Raw genomic sequence first — 18,373 nt, 5'->3', positions numbered from 1 at the left:
TATAATTTCTTATCGATAGTATGAAACATTGTAAATAGTTCTAAATTTCTATAACTTTTCTCTAAGTGGACCTGTATACCAACCAAAAGTAGTTTTGTCAAGTTTAACAAAAAGTCCAAAATAAGCCTCTTGAAAATAACTCTTATAAACAATACATAATTATCGATTTTGGCTGTAGCAATGGTCTGTCCAAGTAGCTTGATAAAAATAAGTAGCGTAGCATAACAACAAAAGCTGTTTCTCTTATACATAGAAGAAAGAAAGAAAAACCGACAAAAGAGAAAGCTTGGTGAGATGACTGTAGGACGCACCGTATACTAATTCGCCTTGGGTGCTGAAATCTCTAGCTACGGCTCTGTAAATGCGGGAAACTAAATAATTGTTTATCTATTAGTAACGAATAAGTAGAAACGTATTAAATGCTTAAATATAATGCTTAAAAACATAATGTAAGATGTCAAAAAATCTTGCGGCAAAACAAAAATATTTAATATATAGAAAATATAAGAATTATCAGTTAGGAATGGAGCTTTCAATCTTCTATTATTCGTATTTGTTCGTATTTCAGACTTAAAGTACAATATTTCGTATTATAGGGTAGTTACTGAGGTTTGTAGAGAACTATTCTTCACACGGTTTTAAATAAAATAATGTAATCTCTGAGAAGTAAAAAAAGGAACGGGACTCACTAATCGATAGATTTTTAATCATAAAAATCATCTAATAAATAGTGATGAAAACATGATCATAAATAAACGATGATTCAAACAACCAATATTGTATAGTCTCATTAGGGGAGCGTGGTGGCTCAGTGATAGAACGCTTACCTGTGGTGCGTGGGGTCCCTGGTTCAGTCAACGCAAACAAATTTGTGGGGACAATATTGTGTCCGTGAGTTTTTTCAATACTCCGATTTCCTCACATTCGCATTCCGCCAATTCTTCCATCATCGTTCGCATGACTTAATCATCCATCTCCCTTAGCCTAAAGGGCATAGTCGCGGGACGTTAAACTGAAAGATTACATTATATATATATATATATATATATATATATATATATATATATACACGTGTTACTATTTGGATAATAATAAATGTATAAATATAGTACTCTTTTTCTGAGTGAAACCAATGTTGACCAACATAGGCTTGAATATGTTTCTTCTGGATTAAGTTACATCGAGCTTCAAAAAGTACACGCGTTGTTTAACACTTCAAACATACGAACATTTTAGGTACAAGTTTGTGTGATCTTTAATTGCAAATCGATTTAAGAGCTTTCATTTCACCAGAAAACAAACAAATGTTATCGCTTTCTTGCAATGTTAATTAAGTCTTGGTTGATGATAAAGATTTTTTTTTCTTTTATTTCTAGGCGAAGATGAAGTAGAGGAATTTCAGAGAAAAACCACGTTTACAAGAAAGTACGAATGTAGGCAAATAAAAGACAAGATTCGCAACACAATCTTCAAAAATAGTAAAGAACGTCTACCAAATTACTTTAAAGGGATGAGTAAGTATTCAAATATAAATATATATAAAATGAGTCAAAAAGCCAAGAGTGCAACTTGATATTGTAATAATATCTTACCGATATAAATTTTCTGTTGTTTCGTAATAGAATTTCAGGCAGGATCCTTGCCGGAATAGTTTGCAGTTTAAAACGTGAAGTAGTAACAAAAAGGATGCCGGTTTTTTCAGTAGGAGAATGTAATCAAGTGATTTACATAGGCTTCTATGAATATATTGTTTTCCATAATGTTAGCAATTGTGAAAATCTGTTGTGCTCAAAAAGGTGAAAGATAACAGAACCATTTTACACTTTGAACTGTAATATAATCCGAATATCATTCATAGCCCTTTGTAGACTGTGCATGGGTGATTAATGACAATCGGGTTTATGTTAAATCTGTAGAGGTGTTCCTGTTTACATTTGACAGGTTTTTACAGCTTAACAAATTACAGCTTCTCAAATGAAAGCGCAGTGGATTGTGTGGTGCAAAATGGAGAACCTGTCGTTTCTTTGCAGCAGGAAAAAGTCTCGACAGGTAAATCATGTTGTTCGGCAAATCGTTGTTTAGTGTGACCTTGTCTGCCTTGGAAAGCAATATTACCTTTTTTAGTTAAATGAATAAAAGTCTTTTTCCGTATATATACTAATAATAGGAAGTTTAAACACGCCCTTAAGTAACTGTCAATTCAACCTGTAATGGAAAATAAACATAATGCAGGTAAGTTACGATTTTGTTATAAAACCAGTAGTATGCTATAAATTATACACAAAATATTTGCGGACACATTTTTTAATACGGAAAATATCACTGTTTGTCACTTTAAAAAATTGTTCCAAATTTCTGTCCATCAGTATGATCCTCTCTAACTTGAATAACAGCTTTGCGAACGTGGAACTTCTTGCAGCAATTATTTCACTGCCTTTATTGTTATGGAGCTCCAAGTGTGCAAAACATTGCCATAGTTGATCCAAATTATTAGGTGCTTTGTTATTTTCTAAATGAGCTCTATCTTTAATCTTTATTAACCCGAGCAGATGTGAGTAATTGTAGGAGGGATTGCTTTAAGTTGATACACTAACGGTAGATGCTAATGCGTCCAATGTTGCAGAATGACAAAAGAACTTCTATAAGTTGTTATACCGACAATAGCTTCTCTAACGACTACATACTCCCTCTATTTGGACACTCAGGTCTCAACCACTAATTATCATCCATAATCATTTAACCCAATAATTTCGCTTTGAGATATCATATTTCCTCTATTCACAATATCCACCCTGCAAAAAATTAACAAATTTTCGTTTTATTTGTTTTGCATAGGCTCACATCTCAACTCTCATAAATATCTAATTATGTGCTCATACATTTAAATTATTTCCGCCCAGTCCTGCTTCGACAGTGCTATCTGTTTTGCTTTCCTATACCCACGTACAATAACCCTTAAAAATGAGATGGGGTGTGACACGCCTACAGTATTCTTTTCCCTGGACGATGGCGTACATATTGTCGGCAATTTGAACAATGATCTCATTTCTTTTTTCTTTGCCCACAAAACATTGTCTCAGTTCTGTATGGTATAATTTCGATACTCTTTGTCCTACAACTGTTCAAGCCTCTGTGACCCCGTATAGCGTAGTCGCCAACGCTCTCGCCTTCGGTGCGAGCGTTTCGGGTCACTAGGCCGAAGAAGTGTAAAACGCTTTTTCAGACCTGCCACCCTGAATGAGGTTTTCCTCATTCACACCATGCAAATGCCGGGGTGGTATCTAACTTATAGGCCCCAGGCCGCTTCCTTTCTTCCCTTTCCCCGGATAGTGTGCTCGCAGAGGGACGTCATCCCTCCAACGTGACGGACTAAATGGCCTTTGATGCCGAAAGCCCAGAAGTCTAACTTCTAAACTTCTAAATCTGTTCAAGCCTGTGCTGATGTTAAATAGTAGTTTCTACATCTATGCTCCCAAACTGAAAACAGTGACTTTTTATTGTCGACACTGACATTGAATCCTCCGTTGAACTACCTATTTTACTGCAGATAAAGATCGCTGATCATCTGTCAAGTGTACTCAACATAACTATCCTATTGTCTTGCGCTTTTTGTTTTTCTAGGACGTCCACTCGTGGGCGATCCACATGAGGCTCAATTTTCTTTCTGTGCTTCAATGGTAATCTTAACTCTGTAGTCAGATTATTTTTTGAAGGGAAGGAGGGGTCAGGGAAGTTATTTTTCTATTGGATCAATCTTCTTCTTTGTATGCACGTACCATTGCTTTCTTTTCTGAACTAACATTGGCTTCCTTTTTTGAGAGACCAAACACTACTTTTACTAGTGGTAACAATAAAAATAAAACTGAAATATTAATGTGTCGGACATCATACACAATATACAACATCTATCCTTTTAGGCCTACCCGCCCTGAGCCTGTCTTCAACAGCTCTTGTATGCGTGAATTTGGATACGAGGGTAGCAACTATGCTGGGTGAGATAGGATTCCCCTGAGGATGATGATCGTTGAAGTCACCTGCGATGACTCTCACATTTCTTCCAGCTGACATAAGAACAATCGATGTAAGTTCAGCTTTCTTGAGCATTATCTTCAGTCACTGATCCTGAAATGAGAAATATTGGAAAAACCATGAAAGATTTCGAAACCCGTTAGAGCTAGACTAAAAGCACTCACAGATATCAATTTCAGAGCAAATTTTTGTGTATGTGATGTGTCGCACACATCCTTTCCCATTTAAAATTTTGAAGTTGAATCTACGTTGGCGGATTTGAAGGTGCCGCCGAAAACGCAGTATGTCTGACATTTTTCCACTTACCTGTAACATGTGTAGAGACATTTCATTTCTGTCTATTGTGTAGATTTTACTTTATTCGCCTGTCCTACGACTATTGGCCCGCCCTGTAAATGAAAAACATGTAACACACAAACTACAGTTTATGTAACACTTTCGCCACTGTATCACTATCTTCATCACACAGAGTTCTATGTTGCCTTGTCAACATATTTTACATTTTTATGATCATGTACACAAATGTTTCTGTGAAAACCTATTTTGTAGAAGCGATCTTTTTCAATTCGAAACGTGGGATTCACTTTCGAACTTATAAACATTCTTTCAAGCACACTTAGTAGCTTCACGTAAATTCTCCAGCCCCATAATATCCCATACATGAGCTTGTGTTTGACGTTAGTACTATCTGCAATTATGTAGTCTTGTTAAGATTATATTCTTCGCTACCTACCTTGCTTTAGGCGGCCATTTTCTGGCAGGCGTACGTAGGAAATTGTAATACTCTGGCTCTAAAAAAAAAAAGATCTCAGTTCCTTAAAGAAATTCCATGTTTATTTAATTAGGACTTTTTGAAAGGATCTCAGTTCCTTAAAGAAATTCCACGTTTGTTTAATTAGGACTTTTGAAAGAGAAGTAGGTGGCAGGTTTTTTACAGTGCTTTATTGAGTAACAATTGAAAACTAGAAAGCTGCAGTTCTGATTTTAACAAATCTTGTTGCTTAGCTCCCTTTCCTCTTCAGGGCAAGTGAAACAATGTTCCCATCTATGACACAGGAGTGTTTAATACAGTGGGTTCTATGTTCAGAAGCAGCAAAGGCCTTTCCTGCTTTTACATCGATTTTTTTTTAATTTGAATAAATGTAAAATAATTTTAGGAAATTTGGTACATTTAAGCCTTCACTTGATAAACAACTATATTTATTGAGTTAAATTCTAATGAATACCATCGTTGTATAAAATATAAGATATTACGTCAATTGTATTCCCATTTTCAATGACACGTACTAACTTTACGACGTGCGGGTAAACTTGACATTTTAAAATTGGAAAGGGATAAACGTTGGAAAGGAAAGTGAACATAGTGTGCTTGAGGTGGTCAGGAAAAGGTGAAATAGTATTGGGAACTTACACAATATTTTATTCGGTTGGCGTTAAGGCCGAAAGTGGTGTCGCGATAGCAGTGAAGAACTAAGTAGCAAGAAATATAACTAAAGTACAATTCTGCAGTGACCGCTTGATGTGTGTAAAACTAAGTGCAAAACCAGTGGGTGTCGTGCCAACAACTACGATGACTATGAAATAGAAGTAATATAGGAGGAGATTAGTGACATATTACATCAAGAGGGAGGAGTTAAGGTCCACGTCATAGTAATGGGAGATTCAACAGCATAGTACGAGAAGGAGCTGCGAATAACGTGGTGGGACCATTTGGACTAGGTAGTAAAAGAAAAACGCACCGGGCCAAATTATATCGACTTCTGTAAGCAATGATATGGTAACGAACACGTGCTTTAAGAAAAGAAAAAACAATCTGTACACGTGGAGAAGTCCAGGAGAAAATAAACTCTATAAAATCGATTACATTTTTCTCAAGGATCGTTTCAGGAGTAATGTTCGCGACGTGAAGACGCTACCGGAAACGGACATTAATTCAGATCAGAATATCGTAGTGGCGGATGTGCAAACCTGGTTAGAGTCAGTCAAGAAAAGTTTGAGGAGAAATCGAAAATGGAACTTAGAGCGACTAAGAAGTATGGACAAATATTTGAAAGAAGAGATTGAAGAGAAATTATGTGCAATTGACGATATGGTAGGCAATGTGGACCATCAAACAATCCTTAGAATTTGGAAGAAATACATAAAAGATCTGTATGATCAGAAGAATCACCCCAAAGATATTGCGATCGAAGCAGAGGAAGAGAAAGGACCCAATATATTGAAAAGTGAAGTACAAGCCATCAAAGACAGGCAATGGTGGAAGGCTACTGGAGACGACGACATACCAGCAGATTTGCTCTAGGGAATGGGAGACAATGAAATAAAAGTACTGACTTCATTTAACAAGGTCTACCAGAATAGAGAATGGCCAAAGGATTTTTTTGATGTTACAGTGATTGCATTACCCAAGAAAAAGCCCTTACTTCCGACACTGGAAAGATTATTACGCTCATACTGAACAGGCGGCTGAAAGTAAGATAGAAGAGATGTTGGAGGAAGATCAGTTTGATTCCAGAAAGGAAAAGGCACCAGAATTGTGCCTTTATTGGGTTGATGGAAAATTATATCAGAACGAATTCTTGATGTAAAGGAAGAGCTGTGTTTGTGCTTCATCGACTGGCAAGCTTTCAGCCGAGTCAGTTAAACCAAACTTCTGAAAATTCTTAAAGAAATCGGAGTCAACTGGAGAGACCAACGACTCATTCGCAACCTGCACATAGGATAGCGAGTGAAGTTGCGCTTAAATGAAGGAGAAACCAATAATGTGGAGATTGGAAGAGGAGTCAAACAAGGATGTAGTATGTCGCCCCAGTTATTCAACAGTTAATGAAGGAAGCATTAATGGAAATTGGAGATATCAAGATTAAAGAGCAAATCATGAACAAGGTCAGGTGTGCAGATGATACGATTATTATAGCCAGAACCGAAGAAGGACTGCAGAAGATAATTGAAAAATAGTGACACTGGAAAAGTAGATGGAATGGAAACTAACATCGAAAGTCCTGGAAATATCCCGTGAAAATGTGCCCTTATAGGTCAGGGTAGAACAAAGAAAACTTGAAGAGGTCGATAATTTCAAGTATCTCTGAAATATTTTGACGAGGGACGCCTACAATACAAAAAATAAAAATAAAGGCAAGAATTGCCATAACGATTGGACACATCTTACGAAAAAAAAAATTATATATATATATATATATATTTCTTCATACCGCCATAAAAGGAAAGGTGGAAGAAAAGCGAGGAATAGGAAGAACACAAGTGATCGATGATTTGAAAAATAGAAGAAAATATTGCGAGTTGAAAGAGGAAGCTGAAGATAGAGAAACGTGGAAAAAACTTTTCTAGGCAAAGAAAAACAGAAATAGTCCCTGTGCCCACCAAAAGGCAGATACTTAATAAAATAACGTAAACATCTAATTTTTCCAAACTATTCATGTTTGCTTTAGATACGCAAATACGAGTTAAACGCAGGCTAAATAAACAGTATTGTTTCGAACCCATCATTTCGCCGGAGAAGTAAATTTTGTGATATATTTGAGAAAGTAAGAAGAAAAAGTGAAGAAAAGAAAAGCACCAGTTAAAGAGTAGAGTTTGCCGCTCGAAACTCTTACTTTGAGTCAGCTTCATACCAGACAGTGTTCAGAATCAACTTATATGATTTGGAAATCTTGTATGTGACTACTTATCGTAGGAATGTCTAGTAGGGGTATATTAATAGTAATTCCTCTAGTAATGTAATCGCTGATTCAACAAAATTTGTGTTGAACCATAGTACCTTTAGTATGTACCAAGGTCATGGTAGTACAGAATATACATTCGCATCGCTTGTGGGCCATATTAATCCGTTCCAAACCAGGGACTTAACTTTATCCTCAAAAAGAACAAAAGAAAGAACTTACAACTTAAAGTAAACTCATACCTTGCGCCACGTAAGTAGTTCCTATTTAGGATTCTATTTTCACTCAATTTCAGTCATCTCTGTGACCATGGTCCCGCGCGTATGCGTTGTAAGGAGAAACTACTACTTTTATTTCCATTGAAAGATCATATTCTTTGTTCTGTATAGCAAAATCGTCCCAAGAATTTCTGAAAGCACATTCTTTGTCAATTAAATTCAAGACTCGTAATTATAAATTCAATCATTTCTTTGAACTAAAACTTCTTTCCTTAAGAAGGTATTTAACAAGTTTCAATGTCACATACTCTAGAATTCACTTTGAACAATTAGGTACTTTATATTGTGCTTATAATCGTGCGGATTAACAAATCTTCACACTTATGTATATTTCACTACGATAAAGAATTGTTTTAATATCACTAACACTGTCACTTTTGTAGTTTTAAACTTCAATTTTGTGCCACAATGTGTTATTTAACACTGATTGAATTAACATTTATTTACCATTTCAGAGAACTTTTCGGAACTATGTTTTTCAAAATGTTTGTGAAGATTAACGTTGCTAGATAAAATTCCAATGCGCTGGGTAGCTTATAAAATCATATCACCAGATTCCTAACTTGTGCATTGTATAGTTTTTTTACACACTAGAATGCTCTACAGGTGTGAATTCTATAACACACAGTGAAAAAGAGACTGATTGACTGGGACTCAAACCCGGGGTCTCTAGCATAACTTGCCAATGCGTTAACCACTACGTCACTCAGCCCACTTCCCAGAACTCGTTTCCCGGGTTCGAATCTCGATCTAGTTAGTCACTTTTTCACTTTGTGTGTTACAAATTTCGCATCTATAGAGGATTCGGGTGTGGAAAAAAAAAAGATTATTTCCCCCTTTCATATGAAATCGCAGCCGTCATAAGGTGCTCGGTATATGACGCAGGATTGTCCAATCACAGCAGGGAGGGGTCTGTAGTACAACCCACGTAGTCTGAGATGAGAGCGCCGACCTCGAGAGTGAGTGGCTGTTCTGGGAAGTGGATTGAGTGCCGTAGTGGTTAACCCATCGGCACGGTATGCTGAAGACCCTGGGTTCGAGTCCCGGTTCAGTCAGTCAATTTTTCACTCTGTATGTTTAAATTAAATTTATTGTTTTATTTATCTTAGTATATCTCGCATCGACGATCTAGGTTCTCCTAATCTAAATTCATTTCGTGTTTAACTGTTTCATTTCGTACTGTTAAAGGAACTTCCACTGTCAATTTCATGACCTCTTTTTCAGTAAGTCTTCGCCTGGCTGATAGCTCGCGAAGACTTACTAAAATCATGTCGGCAGGAAAAATTCAATTCTTTCTTCAGCCCTGTTTCTTGTAAATGCTTCGACAAGACAGATGTTAGAAGTTATTCTACGAATGGAATAAATTTAAGCAATCACATATAAATTTTTTTATTTGAACAAGAAGAACGGTTTAAAAATTTCAGTCTCGTTAAATGGAAACAAAGCAGCATGGGAATATCACGAAAGTTCGAACAAGAAAAGCAAATTGGAATATAAATGGGTATCAAGCACTTTATCTGGGAATTTCTGAAAGAATGAGAAAAGAAGGAAAAAATTTTGGGATTGATTTTTCAGTGAAATCAGAGGCAAATTTGGAAAATTTAATTTCAGCATTGTAAAACTTGCCACAAAGACAAGTAGGAGCAGGAAACACATAAGAGATGCAAGAGGTAATGAAAGCTCTACATCTGGCTTGTGTATGCATTTTCAAGAAACAGATCGTGAAGTTGACAGTGAAAATTCTACATCCTTGCTTTAACAACAGGGAAAGAAACGTACTTGGATAATTGTCATCAGAATAGTAAAACCCAAACTAAATTTAGACGGCGGAAGCGTAACTTATACATTGTGCAGTCCGCAACAAAAAACCTGCAACATGAGCATGTAAGTTTATTGTGAAACGACGAAGTCTTTTGTTCCAAAATAAATGTGCAGGGGAGGACGCCGAGGTTTCTCCTGGCGTGATTCGTGCCACTTAGACGTTGCAAAAAAAAAAAAAAAAAAAAAAAAAAAAAAAAAAAAAAAGTTGCAGGTTTTTTGGTGCGAACTGTATAAGCTTGGAATCTGGTGATACCATTTTATAAGGTAACTGCTGCATTTGGTATCACGGATTGAGGACAATGTTTCTAAAAGTTACTTTAATATATTAGCGTTAAAATCAATCGCATGATAAGATTAAAAAAAAAATCAGACTCCAAACTTTCTTAGCTGCGTATATTTTTTTCACGTGCTACCCGAGTCTGCTGTTTTTAAGTTGGTCACAAGGAATCGATTGAGGTAGGATTTACATCGAAGTTGCACCACGCGAGTGTGGCGTAATGTCATGTGGTATTATTATTGGGGAAAAGGTGGAATAAAACGAGCCCTGCAGGGCTTTTAACCCCATTCGCTCGCTGACGCTAGTAATGGGCCGAATCGAATTCTTTAGTGAATCGAATACTGTGAAAATGAATCGAGTTCGAATTCGAATATACGAATATACCCTATTATGTATATTGTATAATATATATTTAGTTGTTTATTATTGCTTCACGGTTTCTCTTTATCTATTTTCACAGCTGACTTGCTAAATAATTAAAAAGGAGGTGCAACAAAATTTATTGAGCTTAATAAAGATAAGATGAGGTTGAAACTGCACCTTCTTACTCTACAAGCCCTCGTGTCACACTGAGAATTCGGACTCAACAAGAACTCGGAGAATTCGAATTCACGGAAAGGGATGAGGATAGACAGAGACATGCGGAGAGAAAGAAGGTTAATTCACGCGCAAAGTGGATTGGTTGGATGTTGAACTGTTGTTTCTTGTGCTACACGAGAGTGAACCTTGCTGCCTTGACAATAAGGGATAATTTTGCAAACAGTAGGAGACATTAACAAGTAGGTCAAGGCTTACGGGAACACACGAACAAAGCGAGTTCTTACCTCTGCTATTATTGAGGCACCGCGCCAAGTGTATTCGGTGTATCCGATTCAAGAACCGAATTCTTTACCCGAATTCGCACTCCTGCGCAGCGGGAACAATATTGCCAACGATAGCTGGATGGAAAAAAATAAAACTAAAGAGGAAGTTACGATCGTTTCTTTCGCTTTTATATTCAGAAAAAATGAGATCTAGAAACCCTGTAAATGAATAAAAGTCATCATTTCTTGTAGCTAAATTAAGATTTGGGGAAAAATAGATAACCTAAAATATGACTGAATTGGTAACACTGTAGGTGAATTCGAATACTAAAGTATCCGAGTCTTCTGTGAGTTCTATCTGCTTTGCAACTTGCTTGCATTGCAGCAACAGCGGGAGTCTGTTGCTGGCTCGGGCTGATATTGAAATGAAAGAAGATAACCACATAATTCTTTGTTATTTTTGGTATTCTCATTATGAGGTCTTAGCCTGGTAAGGAATACTGAACAACAATTTTTCTTCCGAAAATAAATTGTGAAAGAATTAGTGCAGTGGAAAGCAACAAAAGCGAATACAAAAAGAATTCGAATTCTTTTTTGTAGTACTCGAGGTATCCGAATTCTTGGAAGAATCGAATGAATTGAATTCGCTGTATTCATTTCGGCCCATCACTAGCTGACGCTCGCTCAGCTGTTTCTAACGTGCGCCTCCGGCACCTCCTCCCCTCTAACTCTCCACTACCCCCTACAAACTCTCGCTTCGTGAGGGCCGCACTTCTTACTCTCCTGTTATTTTATAACGTCATTGTGTATAAGGATTATCAGAAATCTCTAGGTAAATGGTGAAAAAAGCACAATTTATGCATTATATATTACGTAGAAGCGCAAATGAGTATTATTTTCATCTTATTTTAATGATAAAAAGTGTTTTATGAAAATTAAAAAAAAAAAGAAACTTTCCTTGGTCCGGGTTTGAACCACGTCAAAAAACGATTTTCATTACTAGGCCGCTCGGCTACGATAACCGACAGCATGTAACATTTGATTTGTACTATATGTATACTACGTGGCGAGAAACGGATTCCAACCAATCAGAACCTTGTATTTAACTCCTATGGCTAGGGTCGAGTGTGATTAAAATATATGCCCCTCAACTACCATTCAAGCCGCAGCACAATATTCGTGGTGCGAACGTAATACAAGCGCGGGACAACTCATGCCACCTTCACTTGTATCATGGTCTGGGACTGTAAAGGTTAGAAGCAAAACAATATATATATATATTTTGTATGATCATAAACTAAAGGAAGAGGCTTCCAAACGTAATTGTTAACAAATCTTGTCTGTTCCATTAAGTAAAAAATTTAATAGACTTATCTTGGAACGTAGCAATAAATGAGAATACATAGTAAACTATGCATAAATGAAATTATTAACATGTTAGTTTAAGATGCCTTCAAATAAAACAACAAATTATTACGGCCGTTTCAGTTTTATTCTGAGATTTTTGGAAATTTAATGGCTATTTCGCATTGAGCCTGACAAACTAAAAATAATGCAAAATTACTTTTTTTTTTTTTTTTTTTTTTTTTTGCTTGTTTATTCATAAGTGAAAGGAGATAATGATAATGTTACTCTACAACAGAAAATATAAAACCTGAAGAATTTTCAGTGTTGCCATCCATAGAAATTACAGTGTTGCCAGAATAACATTTCCCCCAAAATCTAAGTTTAAGGCAGAGACTAGAGGAACGAACTCAACCGCATTTGATTACGTATCATGTTGTCTTGGAATCCTGTGAACTACTTTTTAAATAATAGTTGTGTTTAGTTTAGTGTTAAACAAAATAGTTTTAACATACAGTTTTTAAAATTAAATAAGAACGTTATTTAGAAAGTAGTTCACAGGATACCGAAACATAAGTAATCAAGTGCAGTTGAGTTCTGGTGCGGGCGACCCGAGTTCGATTCCCGGCGGGAGCTCATGTGGTTCGGATTCCACGTTAATCAGTATGTCCACGTCTCATATAGCCTCACAGCTGAAAAGGGACGTTAAACACAAAATCAACTCAACTCAGCAGTTGAGTTGGTTCCTCTAGTCGCTACCTTAACTTAGATTTTGAGGGAATTGTTATTCTGGCAACGCTGAAAATTCATGTTCATATTTTCTGTTAGTGAATAACATTATCTATGATTGTGGTAAGTTGTATTTCATTATCTCCTTTCACTTATGAATAATCAAGCAAAAGAAAAATGGTAAATTTTGTATTATTTTTAGTATGTCAAGCTCCTAACACATGTATTTGCTGAAAACACTATTCGTGAAAATTGTAATGCTCAAATAATGGTTTGTGTCTACTGAGATTTCTAATGGGTACTAATGGGTTGTTTCCTAATAGGATTTTGAATAATTCACAGCTCTCATTAACATTTCGAAGATCTGATACTTCCTAGAGGCCATATATTTACAAATGATTCGTGAATACAGTTTTTTATAAATACTTGTTAAAATAAAACACTTTTTCTAGACAACTGCGAGCGAAGATCCTGCTATTCGAGAGTCCTACGTCTAAGTCAAACGAAGCACGGAAGAAACGAAAGAGGTTTCACTGCGCACTCCTACAAACGCTTAACTGGTCAGTTTTATAAATTGCTTGGCTGACTTCCGTAGCTGGCAGCCAATAAGAATTTAGATTTTATCAGACATAGGTAGTCTAAAGAACAAAGTTTCTGACGAAACATACCTCTTGCTTCTGAACAGGCGTTCGTGTTTCGAAGATTCATGAGCAAGAATCTATTGTCTTAAAAATAACCTTGCAAGTAGCTTGGTAAGCTATATTGAAATAATAAACGATGAATAATAAATGTTCTCAGGTGCGCTAAAAATCGAAAGCAAGTTTTATCTGGCAACATAGATCTACACAGACATTATGAAATCCTTAGTTTGGAAAGATGTGCTCTGAAATGATAAATTTAATTAGTGTTAAATAACACATAATGGCATAGAATTGAATTTGAAAACTACAAAAATGAGTCTTAAGTTATTTAAAACAATTCTTTATAGTAGTGGATTGTACGTAAGTTTACGTACATTGAAGAAAGAGTTGCTGATCCGTAAGATAACTGCCATATAAAATATTTAATTGTTCAAAGTAAATTGTAGGATAAGTGACATTGAAACTTATTCGATAACTTCTTAAGGAAAGGAGTTTTACTTCAAGCAAGTGATTGGATTTAAAGTTACTAGTGTTGAATTTAATTGACAAAGAGTATGGTTTCAGGAATACTAGGGTCGATTTTTCTCTACCAGACAAGAAACGTAATTTCAGTTCCTGCTCACATCACATATGCGCCGGATCATGCTCACAGAAATGACCGAAATATAATGAAACTTTTTGAAGGCACACGTGCTAGTCACTAGGCCAATGAGAGGACTCATAATTCTGGTAATTTGTGGTAACGCTATATACATTAAAATGTTATTTAACTAACGCCAGTATAGCGAAATGTTAACGACTTCGAAATTATCCTTAGGACCTTTCCCTTTCCGTATTTTTCTTATTATATTATACTATTCTAATGGTAACTTTTTCGTACACGTTCGCGATTAGTTGAACAGGAGAGTGATTTAATAGTAACCAATGAGCATTATACCATTAATTAAGATTTATGCATATCATCCAATACAAGAAGCAACACTATCGGGTAAGTAGGACAGTTTAAGATCAATCAATGAACGTTACGATTTCATATCTCTGCCTTACAAGTTCATTTATCCACATCGCCTCAAATAAGTAAATGATCAGAACTTTGGGCACATTATAAATATTTCGTATGCTAGTAAAATATGTCTTGGAATTATTGTTAATTGTATTAATGAACTAGCAGCGTTCACCCCGCTTCGCTGCGGTCACCCCGGAACGCAATAAACTTTGTTACTTAGATAATTTTTACTTTTTCGCTTTCAAGTGATATGATAAAAACCATAGAAGATTGCAGTAAATCTTAACATTATATCGCCTGTCATTTATGTTAACCCGCCCCGCTTCGCTGCGGTCATCCCGGTGCTGGCATATTGTAAAAGTGTCTGTAAAAATAAGCAAATCAATTAAAAAATTTTAAACAGAAGATTCAAGCTATTTTCCGCTGTATATCGCCTGTCATTTATGTTAACCCGCCGAGTGACACGGTCATGCGGGTTGCATATAAATACGTTTATTTTTACCTATGATGAACTAATAACAAAGGATTTGTACGTTATGGACACTTGAATGGTCAATTATCTCAAGACACTGGTAATTAAAAATTAAAGTGATATGATAAAAACCATCTAGGGTCCAAATCCTAATAACCCCCCAAAAATGAAAGAAATTGGTTCAGCCGTATTAGCGTGATGAGCGGACAAAGGATTTTGTACGTTCTCTTTTATATATATAGATAGTTAAGTCATTTCTACATCCTGTGAAATTTTTTGGGTTATTGTATACGCAAATAGTACAATTTTCCTATGTATAAAATTACACAGGATACAAAGGTGAGTTTACAATTTATGTAGCAAGAGTTCCAACCGTCCTGAAAAACCTGACAAAGTCACGAAATTCGATGTATTCGTAATAACTCCTGGAGAAGTCAGAGAATTTCAATAAAAGCTGGAGGAAAGAAAGAAAAAAGAAAAACTTGAAAAATTAGGTAATTTTAAATACGGATTTTTCTTTCTAAAACTCATTTCTCCTTTTGCCTTACCGGCTGTTTGGTAGGAAATATTTTATAGAATAAAATAAGTTGTTTTGTAAAACTTTTGTACCTACTCTCACGGTATATACGTGTACATACATACTATATGAGATCTCTAGTGGACGGGAAAAATAAGGTAGCCTCTTTAGATTATATATAGATCTAGAATTTGTAAATCGTGACCTGTAAAAGTCAGGGAATTTGTGCTCGCCAAATAAGTGGATATCCTGTTAAGTGATATGTGTCCTGTAACATCCATTACTATGTATTGTACATCGTATTACTTCGTGTATATATATCCTGTTCTTCCTCTCATCTAATGATCTTAAGGTCTTCCGTTTGTAAATGCATATTGAAGTAACGTAGATCTTGCAATGAATGTAACAACGGATGAGTTCTTGACAATTGACTTTTTTTCAGTATAACAAAATTTAATTATCTCAAAATTTATTTAAGAGTTTCCTAAAATTTCGTCATATTGGTATTTTACTAGTCTAAATATTTGGTGATAAACCTTTTATAACTCTTTCTTTTTGTTTTCTCAGGTCCTATTACTAGAAATAAGATAAAGTATCCTTCAGAAACAACGTCTGTGCAGCAATTCAACAAACACTCCCAAGCTGAAGGTGCACATGTAGCACTTGATACTGAAGCTTTGATTGAACAATTGATAGAAACTGTGCAGAAATCAACTCATAACTCGTCTACTTCAGTAGAAAAACTGCAAACTGGGGTCGTAACACTACACCATAGAAAGAGAAAACGATGTCCAAAATGTAAACGATTTTTTGCTTCTTATAGGGACGTGAGAAAACACTTCAAACATTGTTACAAAAACTCGTCTACTTTATTAGGAAAACGGCAAATGAAAACCCTCAAAGTGCAGGACAAAAGTAAGTGTCCAAAATGTCGAACTCGTTTGAGTAACGAATATAGCGTGAGAAGACACTTAAAATATAATTGTCCATTGCGTCCACAAAGAGCTAACCTAGCAATTGGGACTGAAAGTTTCAAAATGCAAGACAAGAATAAATGCCCGAAATGTAGTGCTCATTTTTATAATGAATATAATGTGAGAAGGCACTTAAAATCTTTTTGTCCATTGCGTCTGCAAGAAGATAACGCAGCAGTTACTACCAAAATATTGAATGATAAACAGTTTATTGAAACATCAAATAGAAAACGATGTCCGAAATGTGGAAGACATTTCGCTAGATTTAGAAGCATGAGAATACACTTAGGATTTTGTGTTAAAAAGGATTCACAAATAGATGATTCATCGATTAATGCTAAAGAAGTCTTGACTGAAGAGCAGTTCGGCAAATCGCCGTCTACTGCACGCATGTTGAGCACATCTTTGTCGTCGGTAGAAACAGTGCGTAGTTCACCTACACAAAACGCATGTATTTCGTTAAAGAATAGCAAAGAGATGGAAACTAAAAAACAAAAATTACAGCGCAAGAGTGAAGTACGATGTACGAAATGTGATAAACGTTTTTCTACCAATTATTACCATAACAGACACTTGAGATATTTTTGTGTAATGGGACCAGGCCCAAATGGATCGAAAAGTTTAATGAGAAAGCAGGGTATTACTAAATCTGTGAAAGTGTTATTCAAAAAGTTGCGTGCTCCTAGTTTACAGAGCATAGATAATACGGATAGAATAGAATGTAAGAAATGTGGGGAATACTGCGACAAATCTTACATAGAAATCCACATGAATCACTGGTGTAAAAATCGTGAGAAGTGTCCGACATTAAATGTTGAATCTACAATCATTGACAGCGGAGAAAAGTTGAAGGAAACTCTGATCAATCCTACCTTGAAGCGAAAAGATCGAGAAAAAATCCAATGTGAGGATTGTGGTATGACCTGTGTCAAACACTACTTAAACATACACAAGAATCTGTATTGTAAAAGTCGGGAAATGCTTTTGGAAGCAGACAGATCATCCTTATCAGGTGTAGAAACAGTAAAAGTGGAACAGAATCCAAGTAACTTCGAAACACTAGCGTCAGCTGAAATGCCCACTGATGTTGGTGTAGATCATACTTCCATTTTATTGGTAAATAATGAAATGAACTGTGCGGGAAATGAATATAGAGAAAACGAACGATACCCTGAACAAATATTCATTAAAGAATATGAAGAAAACGAAATATATCCTGAACAAATATTCATTTGAGACCAGCTGATAGTTTGGTTGTTTAATATAGGACTATGTTAAGTCTTGCCGTAAGGTTGTTGCGGTATAATAATGGATGTAAATATGAGGCGTTCTGGGCAGTAAGGAAAACTTCAACATCGAGTCATTTTTTTAACCCTAAGTAATAACAATAACACAAATTTCAACAACAATAGTAATAACTAATCTGAACGTTTGAGTCCGCTATTATGGAGAAAGTTTAAAATGCTTTTTTTTTCTTTCTTTCTTCAGAAAAAGCCTTTCTTGAGTTCATCCTTGTTACTCAAAACACCTCATACAGGATAATACGATAGTAGTACACCGACAAACTGAAGGAGGTGATAGACATCAAATTAAGCAAAAAATGTTTAATGAACGTGTGCCGAATGCAGCACCGTTTTAGCGTGATAGGGGTTCAAAAACCGGCGTAGGCGCTGATATAATACCGAATATCTCGTGAACGCAAAAGTCGACCCTGACAATTGCAATAGCTTACTGTTCATACCCGAGTAGTCACCTCTTTATACGGACGCATACTGACATGAATTCACACACACATTACCCAT

At 35.8% G+C, this 18,373-nt stretch overlaps 1 protein-coding gene across 3 annotated transcripts in view; it reads left to right on the top strand.

The window, feature by feature from the left end:
- The window catches only part of LOC145686671 (uncharacterized), a 188,349-nt gene that overhangs the window by 159,773 nt on the left and 10,203 nt on the right, over positions 1 to 18,373 (top strand). For 2 of the 3 annotated variants that reach the window (XM_081760181.1, XM_081760183.1), the window contains exon 19: positions 1,377 to 1,514. In XM_081760181.1, coding sequence (XP_081616307.1) covers positions 1,377 to 1,514 — 138 coding nt within the window. Of the gene's footprint in view, positions 1 to 1,376; positions 1,515 to 16,164; positions 18,051 to 18,373 lie in introns of those variants that run through there. The other variant, XM_081760182.1, reaches the window with a different exon arrangement.

This window comes from Thermobia domestica, chromosome 5, assembly GCF_964235325.1.
Source record: "Thermobia domestica chromosome 5, izTheDome1.hap1.1, whole genome shotgun sequence".
NCBI lineage: Eukaryota > Metazoa > Arthropoda > Insecta > Zygentoma > Lepismatidae > Thermobia > Thermobia domestica.
The sequence above is the reverse complement of the archived record's forward strand: the minus strand, read 5'-3'. Positions and strand labels throughout refer to the sequence as shown.